This window comes from Hyperolius riggenbachi, chromosome 1 (assembly GCF_040937935.1).
Source record: "Hyperolius riggenbachi isolate aHypRig1 chromosome 1, aHypRig1.pri, whole genome shotgun sequence".
NCBI lineage: Eukaryota > Metazoa > Chordata > Amphibia > Anura > Hyperoliidae > Hyperolius > Hyperolius riggenbachi.
This window is the reverse complement of record NC_090646.1, coordinates 215,159,314-215,177,264: the sequence shown is the minus strand read 5'-3', so window position 1 is coordinate 215,177,264 and position 17,951 is coordinate 215,159,314. Positions and strand designations below refer to the sequence as shown.

General features: G+C 43.7%; 2 protein-coding genes across 4 annotated transcripts in view; one reads left to right on the top strand and one right to left on the bottom strand.

Annotated features, from left to right (window-relative positions):
• Positions 1–17,951, bottom strand: part of TRPC3 (transient receptor potential cation channel subfamily C member 3) — a 277,797-nt gene that overhangs the window by 15,140 nt on the left and 244,706 nt on the right. For 2 of the 3 annotated variants that reach the window (XM_068280297.1, XM_068280310.1), the window contains exon 9: positions 154–363. The exons of the other annotated variant lie outside the window; for it this stretch is intronic. In XM_068280297.1, coding sequence (XP_068136398.1) covers positions 154–363 — 210 coding nt within the window. The remainder of the gene's footprint in view (positions 1–153; positions 364–17,951) is intronic. 3 annotated transcript variants of the gene reach the window in all.
• Positions 10,493–10,694, top strand: LOC137571351 (small ribosomal subunit protein uS14-like). The gene has a single exon (XM_068280321.1). It carries the CDS (start codon positions 10,493–10,495, stop codon positions 10,661–10,663), a length of 171 nt encoding a protein of 56 aa, XP_068136422.1. The 3' UTR covers positions 10,664–10,694.

Genomic DNA, 17,951 nt, shown 5'->3' with positions numbered 1-17,951 from the left:
TGTAAACACAAATGCTGCCTGAACAGAGATTTGTGTGGAGCATTATTTTTCATCTGTGACCTATTCAGTAGTTGCAAGTTAAACGTGTTTTCTATTTAAAGACATGAGACAGACATTTCTGGCAAGCACATGTGTAGGTGTGTAAACATTTACCCTGGATTTGGAGTCTCCCATTCCTATTTCAATGTCTTTCTGCAGCTTTTTTGTCCTGCACCTGCAGAGGTTGAAGATTCTTAGAATTAAGTACACAAATGATTTAGGACTCGGCACAAGGCTGAATGGAGGTGGCAGAGTCTTCCCATCATCAAAATAGGACAGCCATAATTTTGACCGAGCAAATTTCCATTCTACATCGCTGTCATCCTGTGTCAGAGGGAAGAGGAGGAAAAATAAAAATCATTTTTCAGTTGGCTGATTTGGCTTTAGTTAATGAGTATGCGTGAGCTGAACACCAAGGGGCATATTCATAAGGATGAGAAACTTAAGTAGAAAATTTGATCATATTTATTAATGTACTTAGAGACACTTCACAAATGCCTCTTCACACAAAAAAAGTTCCTCATATCTTTGTCAGCTACAAGCTCATAAACTGAAAGTCTGAGGTCATTTTTTACCAGTACTGTTCAGTGAACGATATCAGAAACAGTTATAATGGTTTGTTGAACATTACCACCTGTGCCTGCTTTTTACCTAGATACCCTGCTGACGGAAGCAGGAAATTTGGGCGCATGAGGCAGGTGGACAAAAAGGGCGCCGCCATTCACTCCCATAATAAATATCGTTTAAATCGGCGCCCAACAGGAAAAAAGGGCGCCGGAGAAAAATAACGTTTTAAAAGCGGCGCCCGGAGACTTTTAATGTTTTATAACTGTTTCTCATGATTACACATTATTTAATGATTTATAATTTTTAAAACATTATTTTTAAACGAAAAACAGTACAATATTTTTTAAAACATTACTTTTAAACGAAAAACCGTACAAAATTTTTTTTTTTTTGCATTTTTAAACGAAAAACCGCACCATATTTTTTTAAAACGTTATTATCACAGGGGGGTCTTAGGTTTAGGCACCAACAGGGGGGTCTTAGGGTTAGGCACCAACAGGGGGGTCTTAGGGTTAGGCACCAACAGGGGGGTCTTAGGGTTAGGCACCAACAGGGGGGTCTTAGGGTTAGGCACCAACAGGGGGGTCTTAGGGTTAGGCACCAACAGGGGGGTCTTAGGGTTAGGCACCAACACGGGGGTCTTAGGGTTAGGCACCACCAGGGGGGTCTTAGGTTTAGGCACCACCAGGGGGGTCTTAGGGTTAGGCACCAACAGGGGGGTCTTAGGGTTAGGCACCAACAGGGGGGTCTTAGAGTTAGGCACCAACAGGGGGGTCTAGGGGTTAGGGATAGGTACAGGGAGGGTTCTGTGTGAGAGTAGGGTTAGGTATAGCTTTAGTAAAATTCTTATTAATGTTTTATAAAACGTTATTATAAATTTCAATTTTTAAACAGGGAAGATTAACGTTTTAAAATTGCCGATTTTATACACATTATTTAATGATTTATAACTTTATAAAACATTATTTTTAAACGAAATATAACACAATTTTTTTTAAACGTTATTCATGATTATCTTTTAAAACCCTGCGCCCTTTTTTCCCGGCGCCCTTTTTTAACGTACGCCCTGCTGACATGCCTGACATCACTTAATGCAGAGGATCAAAGACTGGGACATGTAGTGTGATTTTACATTGGGGGGGGGGACAGCTCCGGGGTGGTGAGGTGGCGGATGCAGCGTCACAAGGCTGATTCCCGAGAGATTTCATGCTGAAGTCGGGTGTGTGGGCAGGCAACAGATCTCTCTCTGATCAGATTCCATCAGAGAGAGATCTGTCTCTTGGTAGATCTGCCCATGTATCATCTGATGAATGGACACTTATACTCTTCAGCATCTCTCATAAACTGAAATACTGTACCTGTAATAGATGTTTTTATATAGCGCTATTATAATTATAATTTCACAGAGTATGGCATTGATTGTACATCAGTAATGCTCCTCTTCCACCTGATACACACATTTGTCTGTTCCTGAAGAGTTATAGCACAATGGACAGCACTAAGACATCTCAGATAATCATGATCCGTTACAGCGGTCTTTAGTGATCCATAATGGCAGCTAGAGATTGGCATGAAGTGATGTAAACACTGCTTTCTTTCCTCCATCATGCTTCTAATACTTGATTTACAGTACAGACAACCAAGTAGACATGTTCCCAGGAGAAATCACTTTTTTTTACTGCAGTCATTGAAATGTGAAAAATGTCATAACCTTGGCCGGTTATGTCATTAAATCTTTTCCCAAAAGCTGTTGGGTTGAGAACCTGAGTTAGTGAAAGAGCCTTAAAATATAAATGAGACAAGGGTTTAGAGCAAATCCTGCATTGACTGCATATTATTTGATGGGGACTTATTATTTATAAAATATTGATCATGTTCAAGAACTCATCAAATCAAATTTCCCTGACTGCTTCTTCTACTCCCTGGGAAAATGTTATTAATAATGCTTAGTGGAATTTGGACTTTCTTTTAGGCATTCATTTCTGATGCTCTGTTTTTACTGACTAAACCCTTTGCAAGTGCTGTTAGGGCACATTGACTAAGGCCTCCTTTAGATGGATGGCTGAACTGTGTGCTTGTCGGGTAGTTCAGCACTCCGTCTGCTGTCCATGAGCGCCATTCAGGTGCAATTTAAATGCAGTTGAGCGGCAGTGGTTGTAACACATGTTACAGTGCTTGACACATGGCTGCGGTCACGTTTAGATGTGACTCCATAAGGGGCATCTGTCTAGCGCTGAGCACTAACAAGCTCCTGGCCAGTGCAGGAAAGCAGCTGACAGGTGGTAAATTCACCACCTGACAGCTTCTCGTCTGAAAGAGGCCTAACTAGTGGCAAAAAAATGCTATGTGCAGGTAGTAAATAAAATAATGTGTGCTACCTTAGCAATACAGCTGTCACCTAGGTAACACGGGTCAAGCTAATTGCACAACAAGCTAAGTAGGTGATGTAGCTACTGGTAAAACTGCTGTGCGCTACTTGTACATGGCGATTATACTGCTGGTCAGTGAATATGCCCCCATTGTTTAATAACTAATACACAGTGGGGGTCACTGGCGTAACAATAGGGCCTGCAGCCCCTGCTCCCGCGGGTGCGCCTGGCTCCCCCCCCCCCTGGGGCCCGCACAGGCCATTTTGTGGGGGCTGGAGGGTTGGCAGCATGAGGGGAAAGCCGTGACCACAGTCGGCGGGGAGAGGGGAAGTTCCTCCGCTCTCCCTCACCTCGGGGCTCTCCTCTCTGCGCTCCCCTCCAGCTTAAATGTGTATCCGTGGGCAGCGGCGAGCAGCGGCGGGCAGGAAACAGATACTTACCTTCCGTGCGCTCCACCAGCCTGCGTTCCTCTCGCTAGCCTCTGACGCGACATCCGGTATAACAGGAAGTCGTGTCAGAGGCTAGCGAGAGGAACGCACTGGCTGGAGCGCACGGAAGGTATGTATCTGTTTCCTGCCTGCCGCTGTTTGCCGCTGCCATGGACACACATTTAATCTCTAGGGGAGCGCAGAGGGGAGAGCACCGAGGTGAGGGAGAGGGGGGGAACTTCCCCTCTCCCTGCCGACTGTGGCCACGGCTCTCCCCTCATGCTGCCACCCCTCCAGCCCCCCACAAAACAGCCTCGTGCGGGCCCCAGGGAGGGGAGGGGCCCACTCTGAAAATCTGCAGGGGGCCCGGTGGGGCCTAGTTACGCCCCTAGTGGGGGTGATCCCCTAATGCCACAGAATGCGGAGTTAGCTTGCGATAGGGAAAAAAAATCTGGTCATGTATTTTGTAATTTAAATAGGCCATGAGTGTGAATGTGATATTACGTTAGGAATTTACTACATGGTGCCTGGCTTTGCAGTGATCACTAGCTAGCTTCTTTAACCATTTCAGCCCGCAGAGATTTTTCACCTTATGCATCAGAGCAATTTTCACCTCCTATTCATTCGCTAATAACTTTATCACTACTTATCACAATTTATTACTCTATATCTTGTTTTTTCTGCCACTAATTAGGCTTTCTTTGGGTGGTACATTTTGCTAAGAATTATTTTTTTATAAATGCATTTTAACAGGATCAATAAGAAAAAAATGGAAAAAATTCATTATTTCTCAGTTTTCTGCCATTATAGCTTTAAAATAATCCACGCTACCATAATTAAAACCTATGTATTTTATTTGCCCGTTTGTCTCGGTTATGACACCATTTAAATTTTGTCCCTATCACAATGTATGGCGCCAATATTTTATTTGGAAATAAAGGTGCATTTTTTCCGTTTTGCGTCCATCACTATTTACAAGGCTATAATTTAAAAAATGTTCGTAGTATACCCCCTTCAAATGCATATTTAAAAAGTTCAGACCCTTAGGTAACTATTTGTGTCTTTTTTTTTTTTATTGTCATTTTTTTTTTCCATTAAAAATTTTATTTGTGTAATATTTTGGTGTGGGAAATAAACAGTTAATTTTTAATGTTATTATATGTGTAAATTGTAATGTAAAAAATATGTAGATGTAGTTTTACTATTTGGCCACAAGATGGGCACCTTGAGTTTTTTTTCCTCCTTGTGCTTCTCGCTAAGCGGAAGCACAAGGGGGATGCGGAAATGTTTACGTTTAGAAAGACTGAAGCCTCTTGTAAGAGCGCTTCGGTTTTTCTGCTGGGGACACGGATCAGTGATTGGGAACCATGTCCCCGTTCACTGATCACAGGGCTACCGGGAGACACCACGGGGGGCACGGGGCGTGCCCGCGAATGCGTGCGGAAGCGCGGCACCGCAGCAGAGCAGCCGCCCGGACGTGAGCTTCACGTCCGGGCGGCAGAAATGGTTAATAAAGGGAACCTTAACTGAGAGGAATATGGATGTTTCCTTTTAAACAATACCAGTTGCTTGTCAGTCCTGCTGATCTCTTTGGCTGCAGTAGTAGCTGAATCACAACCCTGAAACAAGCATGCAGCTAATCAAGTCTGACTTCAGTCAGAGCATCTGATCATGCTTGTTTAGGCGCTGTGGCTAAAAGTAATAGAGACAAAGCAGCAGGAGAGTCAGGCAACTGGTATTATTTTAAAAGGAAAAATCCATATCCTTCTCAGTTTAGGTTCCCTTAAGGCCCCGTTCACACTTGCGGTTCTCTGCCAAACGGACCGGATGACCTGACCGGATCCGGACCGGATCCGGATCGGAACCGTACGGTTCTGATCCGGATCCGATCCGGATCCGGTCAGTTTGCATCAGGTGTTCATCAGGATGCGATCCGGATCCGTTTGGCAAAAGATAGTAGAAAAGGAATAAAAATGTTGGGGTCTGGGAGGTCAGCAGAAGGTGGACCTGTGGAATCAGGCCCTCCGCTGTTTAGCACTCACCTCCACCTCCGACATACTGCCAACATCTCCAGCACGTTTAAAATCACTGCTGCTCCACTCCAAAATGCTTGCCCATGTGTCCCCATCCAAAATCGCCGCTTCAATACGCATAGGAAGTGGGGTAGAACAACCGGATTTTTAGCCAGTGTGTTGTGCGCTCTCCGGTTCTCATTGGTTTGTATTGACCGGATGGTGCAGTCCGGCTCCGCTCCGGATACGGCTGCCGGAGGAGCCGGACCAAAAAATAGCGCATGTTGGGTCTTATGCCGGAGTCCGGATCCGGTCCGGATCCGGTCCGGACGAAACGGACGCATGTGAACGGACGCATAGGCTTTCATTGCTATGCCGTGCGTCCGTTCCGTCCGTTCTGCATTTGGTCCGGCTCCGGCACGGCGATTCCGGACGGCGACCGCTAATGTGAACCGGGCCTTAAACTTTTTGTTTACCATGAAAGATGTTTATACAACATCCCTGCAAGAACAAATTGTTAAAGACCAACTATTGCAAAAAAAAAAATTGTAAATTATCAAATACATACATGCAAAATGTAGATTTCTAATGTAGAGGTCCATACCCACCAAGTGGTTTTACTGAACGATCTTGCACAACAAACAATTTTTTCCACTACATTGCGCAACATCGTTTAACGAAAGTTTGTTAAACTATGTTCAACGACGGCAGAATTGCATGCAATAAACGTTTACTTTGAATGACCATTATGGCAGATACAATTGTGGATGGTCATTCTGATCGCCAATGACTCCCGTGCTAATTACCGGGATAATTCAACTACACATTTACATCCATCATTTGTTCCCACATTCGCAATTGTGGAAGATGGATTGTGTAACTATGCTAATAAGTAGGGCGACTGGCTAGCATATTTGTATAAATCCTTTCCAGGAAATGTTTTTGTAAAGAATAAAGGTAATACTGAGACTCTTCCATGAGGAGATGGACTAGTCCAAAATCTGTCCGATATGTCAGCTTTTGAATACGTACAGCTACACTTTTCTAATTAAAAATAAAGATGTTTTTCTTAAATCATAATAAGTCTTTTTTTAATCTTTTTTCTTCTATTTATAAAGCATACATAAGAAGAACAAACTATGGCAGAGGACCATGCCCATGCAAGCTTACACTCTTTCAAACTATGTAATGCTACAAATAAAGGTTTGTCAGACATTAAGCTCCAATGAATAGTGTGTGTGGCCTGCCAGCAAGGCAGTGTGATGAGGAACTATAAGTAGGTGAGTGTGCACCATTCTGTGTTGGTGTCATTGGAGGCTATAGCATCTCCTGATGTGCAGAAAGTTGTGAAAGTCCACAGTTGCAGCACATCATGGCTACATCACCTCCTGTACATGGTATGATCATTTTCCCTTCAGCGATCGTAGCCACTATAGGTGTAACAAGCCAAAGAGCATCAAGTTTCAATCCTTCGGTTTAATAAATCAAGCCCACTTTCAAGAGGAAATCACCAGAAGGGTTCTCAGTATGTTTTTTCACAGCTACATTTTTGTTGCTACGATTCGTAGGAGAAACACTAGTGATTCATATCGCCTTTTTATGTGATGGTTATTATATAATATTAGCAGTGGCACCAGGTTTTCATTATTGATCACACATACACAGAAGTTATTCCCATTTGCAGAGGAGAATACATGGGAGGCTTGACTCATTCCTTGGCTGCACACCCCTCCTGCATTCTGATGTCAACAAGTTCAAACTGAGCAGAACAAATTTAATTTGAATCTCAGCATTCTTAGGCTTTGTACTTTCTAGTTAACTGTATTTGGGAAGAGGTCTGCAGTGCCGCTGTCACTGCTAACTGCATTCTGCTAGATTTAATATATAGAATTCCACAATTTTGTTGGGTGGCATTATTTGCTAACTAGAGATGAATTTTAGCCCTAGTAATTTTAGCCCTAGTAAGACTAGACTTTAATACAACCATTTTATATGATTGATTGATTGATTTAAAAGCGATCACAACTGAACTGAAAAAAAGTTGATTTACATCAAGATAATTTACAGGTGAAACTCGAGGGCCCCTACCTATCTAACCTGTATTGGGGGCACCTACCTACCTAGCCTATACTGGTGGCAACTATACTGGCTACCTATATTGGAGGCACCTACCTAACTAACCTATACTGGGGGCACCTACCTATCTAACCTAGGCTAGGGACAACTATTCTGACTCCCTATATTAGAGGCACCCACCTAGTTAACCTGTACTGGGGGCACCTACCTATCTAACCTATAACGGGGGCACCTGCCTATCTAACCTATACTGGGGGAAACTATACCGGCTACCTATACTGGAGGCACCTACATGGCTAACCTATACTGGGGGCAACTATACTGGGGCACCTATGCCTGGCTACCTATACTATGCCTGGCTACCTATACTGGGGGGACATATAGCTGGCTACCTATACTGAGTGCAACTAGACCTGGCTAACCTATACTGCGGGCATGTATACCTGGCTCCGCGGGGAGGCGGGGGCGCAATTTTAACACCCCCGCCCTGGGTGCATTTTAGCCTAGAAACTGCCCTGTGTACATACACATCTTTAATCTTATCATGTCACCTCGAGTACACTTTAAACTAAAAAAAATCATCCCAGGTAATCAATGGGCTCGCAGATCATGCAGTTTGACATAGAATTTGTAAGATCATTCATTGATAGAACACTTTAACTATGGGTGCACTGTAGTGAAGGGAGCAAGAACAGAGGGTACTGTAATTAACAGGAGCACAATAGGAGGGCACGATAATGAAGGGAGCTCTAACATCGGGCACTACAATGACAGGAGCATGAATGGAAGCATAATGGATCAAGCACTAATGTGGGGTGCTATAATGAGATCAGTACGAACAGAGGAACTGCAATTAGAAGAACATAATGGGAAGGCTATATGGAGTGAAGCACTATAGGGGAGCACTGTAATGAAGGTAGCACTAACAGGAGGTGCTATGAAAAAAAGAACTAACGGGCATTATAATGAAGAGAACACTATGGGGCACTGTACTGAGCAGAGCACCATAAGAAGAGGGATACATTATAATGGGAACATTATTATGGTGGTGGGGGGGGGGGGGGGGGGGGGGATCTGGGAACACACAACGGAAGTTGAGGCACTGTGGAGGGGTAAATGACTAACTAACTACAAACTTCACCTCCTACTGGGAACCAGAAGAGGAAGTTCCTTGCAAGGTGGGGAGGATATTCTGGCCCTCTCCATTGTGTGGTACCCTCCACTAATGTTGGCGTCCCAAAACACCTGTTACCTACATAATGCAAGATGCTCTAATTCCACAGCATACATACTGGTACAACTGCTGCATGCCATCTGAACATTGTAATTTTACTGGTGTTTAGTGAATCAACCCCATATAGCTGCAGAACAGCCATATTTTTTAAAATCACAATATAGTGTACTGCTAGGGGCCTACCAATAGCCATAGCAACTGCTGTAGGGCCCTGGAGAGGAGGGGGCCCAGGTGGTACTCGATGTGTTCACTTATTTTCTCCACCCTCTGACTTTGTCTCAGTGCTCATAGACTATTCACAATACATTGCATGGAAATGTAAGTTGCCTAGTGAACTCAAATCCATAGGGCAGTGGCAGGTGGCATTGCTCAAGAGTGCTTAGATCTGATGGCCCCATAAAAAATTTGCTATGGGACCCCATAGTCTCTAGCTATGCCACTGTGTACGGATGAATAAGGGAATCATGCATGCCCGCAGTCTCGGTAGGTTCCTAAGAGTATGCCTGTATATATGTTTATATCACCATGCTCACATGTGCCTGTTTGAATAAACCAACACGCTTTTTGACAGCAGATTTTTTTTCTGTGATAATAATATAGTGTACTGCTGTGGGGATGAACAGAGAAACATGCATGCACATCACAGCTATTTGTGTAACTCGCATTACATACACAATGCATGTGCATTGCTTGTATAACGCTTTGCTGTTTTAATGTTCTTTTGTGAATAGTTTACATAATAATAACCAAGCTGTGTTACGTATCTGCATCTTTTTTTTTCTAGGGCCTTTATTAAAACTGATAGTTTGCAGTGATGAGCAAAAAGTTCTCCTATCATACATATAGTATCTCCAATGAACCAGGCAGGGAATTCAATTTCATCAATTAAGCTTCTGGCTGCCGCCAGCTAATTGAGCATCAGTAGCAGCTGCTTTGATTGAGTTTGTCCTTCTTGCTGAGTTGACGGAAATGTGCATGTTAGAAAAAGTTTTTCCTCATCTTGGGTTGGCATTAACTATAACCATAACCATGGAGATAAAGATAAAAAAAATGAATACTAAAACCGGTAGGCAACATGATTTAGCAATAACTTTTCAAATGACACCCGGTTATCTCTAGATGTTCTGTAACTGTCCACATGGAAACTCACGGCTAACTTTATGGGATAAATAATAAAGCTTCTACACTTCTAGGCAGGGACTTCTTAGCAATGCTCTGCAATGCACCCATCAATAAAGTAGCCTCTGCAAAATATCAGAAAGCTGTGCCCATATTACCCATATTATCTCCAGTAGGTTTATCAGATTACTGCACTCACAGGTTCAACAAACTATCATGTTTACCTCACTTACAAGCCAATGCAGTGTTACTATGCACCACTCGCTATATGTGTGTGGCCAGCTGTGCTATCCTGCTGTAGCAGATTGTGTAGGTAAAGCTTTCATATTACATGGGAGTGGTAAAGTTGGACAATCAAAGTTGAAGGTGTGTTCCAGGCTTTGGGTCCCTATACAACACTTGAGGGATGGCTAAAAAGATTTGATGAATCAGTTAGTTGGCTGTGCAGGTCTTAACTCAAGCCTGGTACACGCTCTCAATTTTGATTGGCCGGTTTAACCACCTCCAAGTAGCATGGGGTCAACAGTTTTTAAATACTATGAGCAGATTGTGTAGGTAAAATCTCAAACTACATGGAGGTAGTAAAATTGGCCAATCAAAGTTGAAGGTGTGTGCTTTTCACGCATAGAGAGAGGCGAGCAGAGCACGATGGGTCACCAGCAGCTTTACTGGAGCCACCCAAGAAAGTTCGGTCAGGGTTCTCGCTCCTGCTGCCTGTGCTCAAACAGACATGGACTGATCCGCAAACACAGACTTAACATGTGCCATCAGCGTTTTCGGCAATATGCCAAGGACGTTGGCTTTGTCAAGCTGAATTAGACTGAAATTCATCTGAACTTGGACAAGACCTATGACTAAACTCCAGACGTTCCATTTTGGATTGGCACCAATTACCTGAGAACAACCTGATCTGAAAAATAAAATAGTTGTACACACTTAAAAAAAAAAGTTGAAGGTACCAGGCTTTGGGTCCCTATGCCACACCTGAAAGAGACTCCGTAACAAAAATTGCATCCTGTTTTTTATCATCCTACAAGTTCCAAAAGCTATTCTAATGTGTTCTGGCTTACTGCAGCACTTTCTGCTATCACAGTCTCTGTAATAAATCAATGTATCTTTCCCCTGTCAGACTTGTCGGCCTGTGTCTGGAAGGCTGCCAAGTTCTTCAGTGTTGTGGTTCTGCTATGAACTCCCCCTTCCAGGCCCCTCTATGCACACTGCCTGTGTATTTATTTAGATTAGGGCAGCTTCTCTCTTCTCTCTTATCTTTTACAAGCTGGATAAATCGTCCTCTGAGCTGGCTGGGCTTTCACATACTGAGGAAATTCAGACAAGGGCAAAGCTGTTTGCAGGAAGAAAAGAGCAGCCTGAAACTTCAGTGCATGAGAGATGCAGGGGGAAAGAAACACACAAATGATCTCTTGAGATTCAAAAGGAAGGGTGTATACAGCCTGCTTGTGTATGGATGTATTTTCTATGTGTGGACATACTGTACATCAACCTACTTCCTGTTTTGGTGGCCATTTTGTTTGTTTATAAACAAACTTTTTAAAACTGTTTTTAACCACTTTTAATGCGGCAGGGAGCGGCGAAATTGTGACAGAGGGTAATAGGAGATGTCCCCTAACGCACTGGTATGTTTACTTCTGTGCGATTTTACCAATACAGATTCTCTTTAAGGGTGGGTAAAAAGTTTACTGAGCCCCGATATGTCTGTGTCAATATTCTGAAAGTGCCATAGTGCATACAGTAAGTAGCAGCGGGACTGTTTTTTCCCTTTACAAATACAGTTGTATTCTTTTAAAGTAAGATACTATTAGTGTTGGGCTCACTCAATGCATTTTACACTGAATACATTTTTCTTTTTTTTCTACATTTTGTTTCCTATTTAATTATAAACAAAGCCGCAGAACTTTCCGTCTCCATCATACCTATATTTCTCCTACTTGTGTTCAGTTTCCCACCGAACAATTAGAACGAAGCTATGTTTGAATATGCTCTCTGCTTCAGTTACATTCTATTATAGACAATCAAACAAATTGAAAGAGCACTTAACCCACAACCCTGTTTTTGGCAACCCATTTTAAACACTTTAATAGGTCCACGCAGTAACAAAATTAGAAATGTTTAAGTAGTATAATACTACCTTATGAAATGCATTCGTTTTTGTACCTCCTGTACAGAGGCTTTTAAAGTTTTATACAGTAATTAAACCCTGGGTCTACCACGGTTATATCAAATGGATAAGGTGAATATTAGATGCTAACCAACACTCAGTGAACCAACAATAAAAATTGCTTCATTGCCTTGTTCCATTGAAAATCCACTGTATATGTATTTTCAGCAGTTACATAAATGTTGTCAATGTTTTACTTTCTATAGACTTTACTATTGTTTGAATAAAAGAAACCTCATAATGAAATAAAAAAATAAAAATAAAAAAATCTCTCTATAAATACACATTTATTGTAGTTACCAATGATGTTAAATTTGGAGGTGTCTTAAAATCTTTTAAGACACTGGTTATCGTTCAAGAAAAAAAAGTCTAAAGGTGGCCATGCTCTGGTTGATTTTTTGCATCGATCTACGACCGATTCGGAGATTTGATCAACTCTGCTAGAAATTGATACAGTAAATAATTACCGATCGATTTTTGGACAGAATCGCTTGATTTGCTCACACCAAATGGAAGATTTCACTAGATTGGTGACAGGTTGGGAGCATGTCATTGGCGGCGTTCGATTTCACGAAGACCAATGCAACAGGGAAGCTACTCTCACCTGTGCACCACATGTCTTTTCTCCACCAATGGGCTCTGCTTTCTGCCTCTTCTGTTCCCCGTCATAAATACTAGAGGTGTCTAGTGGTTGCGGAAGGGAAGCGGGGGGGGGGGGGGCAGAATAGGGAGGGTTGGCTGGGAAACCTGAGGATCCAGAAGACAGTGCGCATAGATTTTCAATAGATTTAGAAAATAGATTAGGCAATGATCTGAGCAAGATCTATCTGTTGAGCCACATTGACCAGTATATGGCCAGCTTAAAGCGGTATCAATTCGTCACCATAAAAATTAAATTTCAACAGCAACTGGTCTGAGTGTATTAAGTGATAAAGATGCTAATCCTGCATTCAAAACTTTCAAAACTTTTTCTGCTGTTATGATTTGGAGTTATCACATACTTAAGGAGCACTGGTTCTTTAGTAGTCGGTGCCAACGAATTGTATGCTGGGGGTTCTTTTTATCTATAATCTATTCCTCCTCTTCCCTTTATTTCCCTGCCAGCTCCTTATCTGAAACCTAATCCCCTACTCACTTGTGTTTACAAGCAAGGCAGAGGCGACTCAGCGATTGGAGGAGACAAGAAAAAAAGTAAAGAGCAGAAATGACATCACGAGTTAGCCTTAACTGTGGGCAAAAGACATGGCTCCACCAGGAAAAGAATTCTCATCATTTACTATATAACATTCACTGAAATCAAAATGTGGACAGTATAATACATGTGTTATGTAAGTAGATCAATTATTTATCTACTTATATATGGTTTTTTTTCCCTGGCATAGTATGGCTGATCCTACTGCTTTAAAGGGAACCTGAAGTGAGAGACATATGGAGGCTGACATATTTATTTCTTTTTAAACAATGCACATTGACTGGATGTCCTGCTGATCCTCTGCTCCTAATACTTTTAGCCATAAACCCTGAACAAGCATGCAGATTAGGTGCTTTGACAAAAATCTGACAAGATTAGCTGCATGCTTGTTTCTGGTGTGTTCACGAGGTCGGGAAGGAATTTTTTTCCCCTTTGGGGCTGATTGGACCATGCCTTATAAGGGTTTTTTTCGCCTTCCTCTGGATCAATAGGGATATGTGAGGGAGTAGGCTTGTGTTGTACTTTGTTCTCTGGTTGAACTCGAATGTCTTTTTTCAACCAAAATAACTATGTAACTATGTAACTATGTGTGTGATTCAGCAACCAAACAGATCAGCAGGGATGCCAGGCAGCTGGTATTGATTAAAATTCATATCACTCTTACTTCAGGTTCCCTTTCATACTCAGGCTCCTTTCACACTAGAACCTTTGCAGTGCACATCCACAAAAATGGGATTGTACCGCAACGGTGTTGACAAGTCACATTGCACGTTTTCAGTGCGATGTAACCTGTACAGTGCAGCATACAGTCCGTAGAGTTTTATATATATATATATATATATATATATATATATATATATATATATATATATATATATATATATATATATATATATATATATATGAGATAGAGAGAGAGTAATGCACTGCAGCGCATCCTGAGTAACGCGAGCATTGCTAGTGTGACACCCACTGTGCAAGTAGCACAATGCGCATTACCCTAGCCATCATGGGCGTCCGCACATACGGCAAAACCGGGCATCTGCCTGAGCCTGGCCGCCCACTGCCCCCCCCCCCCTGGCCGCGTGCCCGTGCAGCCAGAAGGAGGGTAGCAGCGCAGAGAAGAGAGAGAGCTATGGGCACAGTGGGGAAGGGCGGACGTCTCCCCCCCCCCCTTCCCTCACCTTAGGGGGCTCTCTCTCCCTCGCTGTCCCCTCCGGAATGAAGTGTGCAGCGGCTGGGCAGCGGGCGGAACTTACCTCGTCTCGCTCCTGTGCCGGAAGTTCTGGTGCCGCACTCTGGTCTGGATCAGACCAGAGTAGCGGCTAATCCATCCGGCGCGTGCCACGAGAGGAGGTAAGTTCCTCCCGCTGCCCAGCCGCTGCACACTTCATTCCGGACTCCGGAGGGGAGAGTGAGAGAGGGAGGGAGAGTCCCCTAAGGTGAGTGCCCATAGCTCTCCCTCTTCTCTGCGCTGCTCCCCTCCTGCTGGGGCACACATGGCCACTTTTTCTGGGGACATATACCCCTGGCTACATATACTGGGCACATATACCCCTGGCTACATATACTGGGCACATATACCCCTGGCTACATATACTGGGACATATACCCCCTGCCTACATATACTGGGATATATCCCCCTGGCTACATATACTGGGACATATACCCCTGCCTACATATACTGGGACATATACCCCTGCCTACATATACTGGGACATATCCCCCTGGCTACATATTCTGGGACATATCCCCCTGGCTACATATACTGGGACATATACCCCCTGCCTACATATACTGGGACATATACCCCCTGCCTACATATACTGGGACATATACCCCTGCCTACATATACTGGGACATATCCCCCTGGCTACATATACTGGGACATATACCCCCTGCCTACATATACTGGGACATATACCCCCTGCCTACATATACTGGGACATATCCCCCTGCCTACATATACTGGGACATACCCCCCTGGCTACATATACTGGGACATATCCCCCTGGCTACATATACTGGGACATATACCCCCTGCCTACATATACTGGGACAGATACCCCTGCCTACATATACTGGGACATATACCCCTGCCTACATATACTGGGGCATATCCCCCTGGCTACTTTTTCTGGGGACATATACCCCTGCCTACATATACTGGGACATATCCCCCTGGCTACATATACTGGGACATATACCCCCTGCCTACATATACTGGGACATATACCCCTGCCTACATATACTGGGACATATCCCCCTGGCTACATATACTGGGACATATCCCCCTGGCTACATATACTGGGACATATACCCCCTGCCTACATATACTGGAACATATACCCCTGCCTACATATACTGGGACATATACCCCTGCCTACATATACTGGGACATATCCCCTAGCTACTTTTTCTGGGGACATATACCCCTGCCTACATATACTGGGACATATCCCCCTGGCTACATATACTGGGACATATACCCCCTGCCTACATATACTGGGACATATACCCCCTGCCTACATATACTGGGACATATCCCCCTGGCTACATATACTGGGACATATACCCCTCCCTACATATACTGGGACATATACCCCTGCCTACATATACTGGGACATATCCCCCTGGCTACATATACTGGGACATATACCCCCTGCCTACATATACTGGGACATATACCCCCTGCCTACATATACTGGGACATATCCCCCTGGCTACATATACTGGGACATATACCCCTGCCTACATATACTGGGACATATCCCCCTGCCTACATATACTGGGACATATACCCTTGCCTACATATACTGGGGACATATACCCCTGCCTACATATACTGGGACATATACCCCTGCCTACATATACTGGGACATATCCCCCTGGCTACATATACTGGGACATATCCCCCTGGCTACATATACTGGGACATATACCCCCTGCCTACATATACTGGAACATATACCCCTGCCTACATATACTGGGACATATACCCCTGCCTACATATACTGGGACATATCCCCTAGCTACTTTTTCTGGGGACATATACCCCTGCCTACATATACTGGGACATATCCCCCTGGCTACATATACTGGGACATATACCCCCTGCCTACATATACTGGGACATATACCCCCTGCCTACATATACTGGGACATATCCCCCTGGCTACATATACTGGGACATATACCCCTGCCTACATATACTGGGACATATACCCCTGCCTACATATACTGGGACATATCCCCCTGGCTACATATACTGGGACATATACCCCCTGCCTACATATACTGGGACATATACCCCCTGCCTACATATACTGGGACATATCCCCCTGGCTACATATACTGGGACATATACCCCTGCCTACATATACTGGGACATATCCCCCTGCCTACATATACTGGGACATATACCCCTGCCTACATATACTGGGGACATATACCCCTGCCTACATATACTGGGCACATATACCCCTGCCTACATATACTGGGCACATATACCCCTGACTACATATACTGGGCATATATACCCCTGGCTACCTGTTCTGGGGACATCTCTACCCCTGGCTACCAGTTCTGGGGACATCTATACCGCTGGCCACCTATTCTGGGGACACCTATAGACCTGGGGCTACCTATTTTTGGGGAACCACTGCTGTCAGATTGAGTGTATTTTGGGGAACTGCTGCCAGGTGAGAGGTGTCTACATATTAAGGGGGCATTCTGCCTATTTGTGTGAAAAGCTGTCTATTTATGTGCCTCTTGACTGCTGAATTTGTCTTGTTGCGGGCCTCATGGTTACTGACTTTGTCTTGTTGGGGGCCTCATGATTTGTTGGCGGCCTCAAGATTGCTGAATTTGTCTTGTTGGGGGCCTCATGATTCCTGAATTTGTCTTGTTGGGGGCCTCATGATTGCTGAATTTGTCTTGTTGGGGGCCTCATGATTGCTGAGTTGGTCATGTTGAGGGCCTCATGATTGCTGAATTTGTCTTGATGGGGGGGGGGGGGCTCATGATTGCTGAATTTGTCTTGTTGGGGGTCACATGATTGCTAACTGCGAGACTATGGAAAAAGCTGAATCATCATCATATGAGACAATAGCATTCAACCTACTTTTTCCGCTTTTTAAAACAGAAAATAAAACTGGGAGGTTCTAAAAAAAATGAATAATTTTTTCAGGAGTACGATGGATGAAATTGTTTATCTTCACAGTTTATTTTCAACTTAATTTTCCATAATGTTCATGAATGAGTTAAAACGTTTGTATTGCTCTTGGCACTTTGTGATAGTAAAGTGACTTTGCAGTTTGGACACTCGACCTCCAAAAGGTTCGCCACCACTGTCCTAATCTAATGTCCCACCATTGCTTAGTTCATGTAAACTTGTCTCCACCCACAACCACACCCACATTCTGGTTCATGACCACACCCATTTTTCGGCGCGGCGCGCTACAAGCGCCGCATGACGTAGCTCCAACACAGACCCAGATTTGCGGCTTTTTGCTCCCCACTTTTTGCCCCCCCCCCCCCTGGAAAATTTTCTGCGGACGCCCATGCTAGCCATGCTTGTGTTACGCTACATAATGGTAAATTTGCCTTGCACTCCCTGTGCACAGCAACTTTACCAATATTTATTGAATATTGCCCACAGATTGTACATTCAATGTCAGAACAAATCTAAAACTGATTATTTTTTTTAGAATACATTATTAAAAAAGCACTAGGATTAG

What these genes read in the sequence shown, in the direction of transcription:
- LOC137571351 (XM_068280321.1), top strand. Translation starts at nt 10,493, where the DNA reads ATGGGTCACCAGCAGCTTTACTGGAGCCACCCAAGAAAGTTCGGTCAG.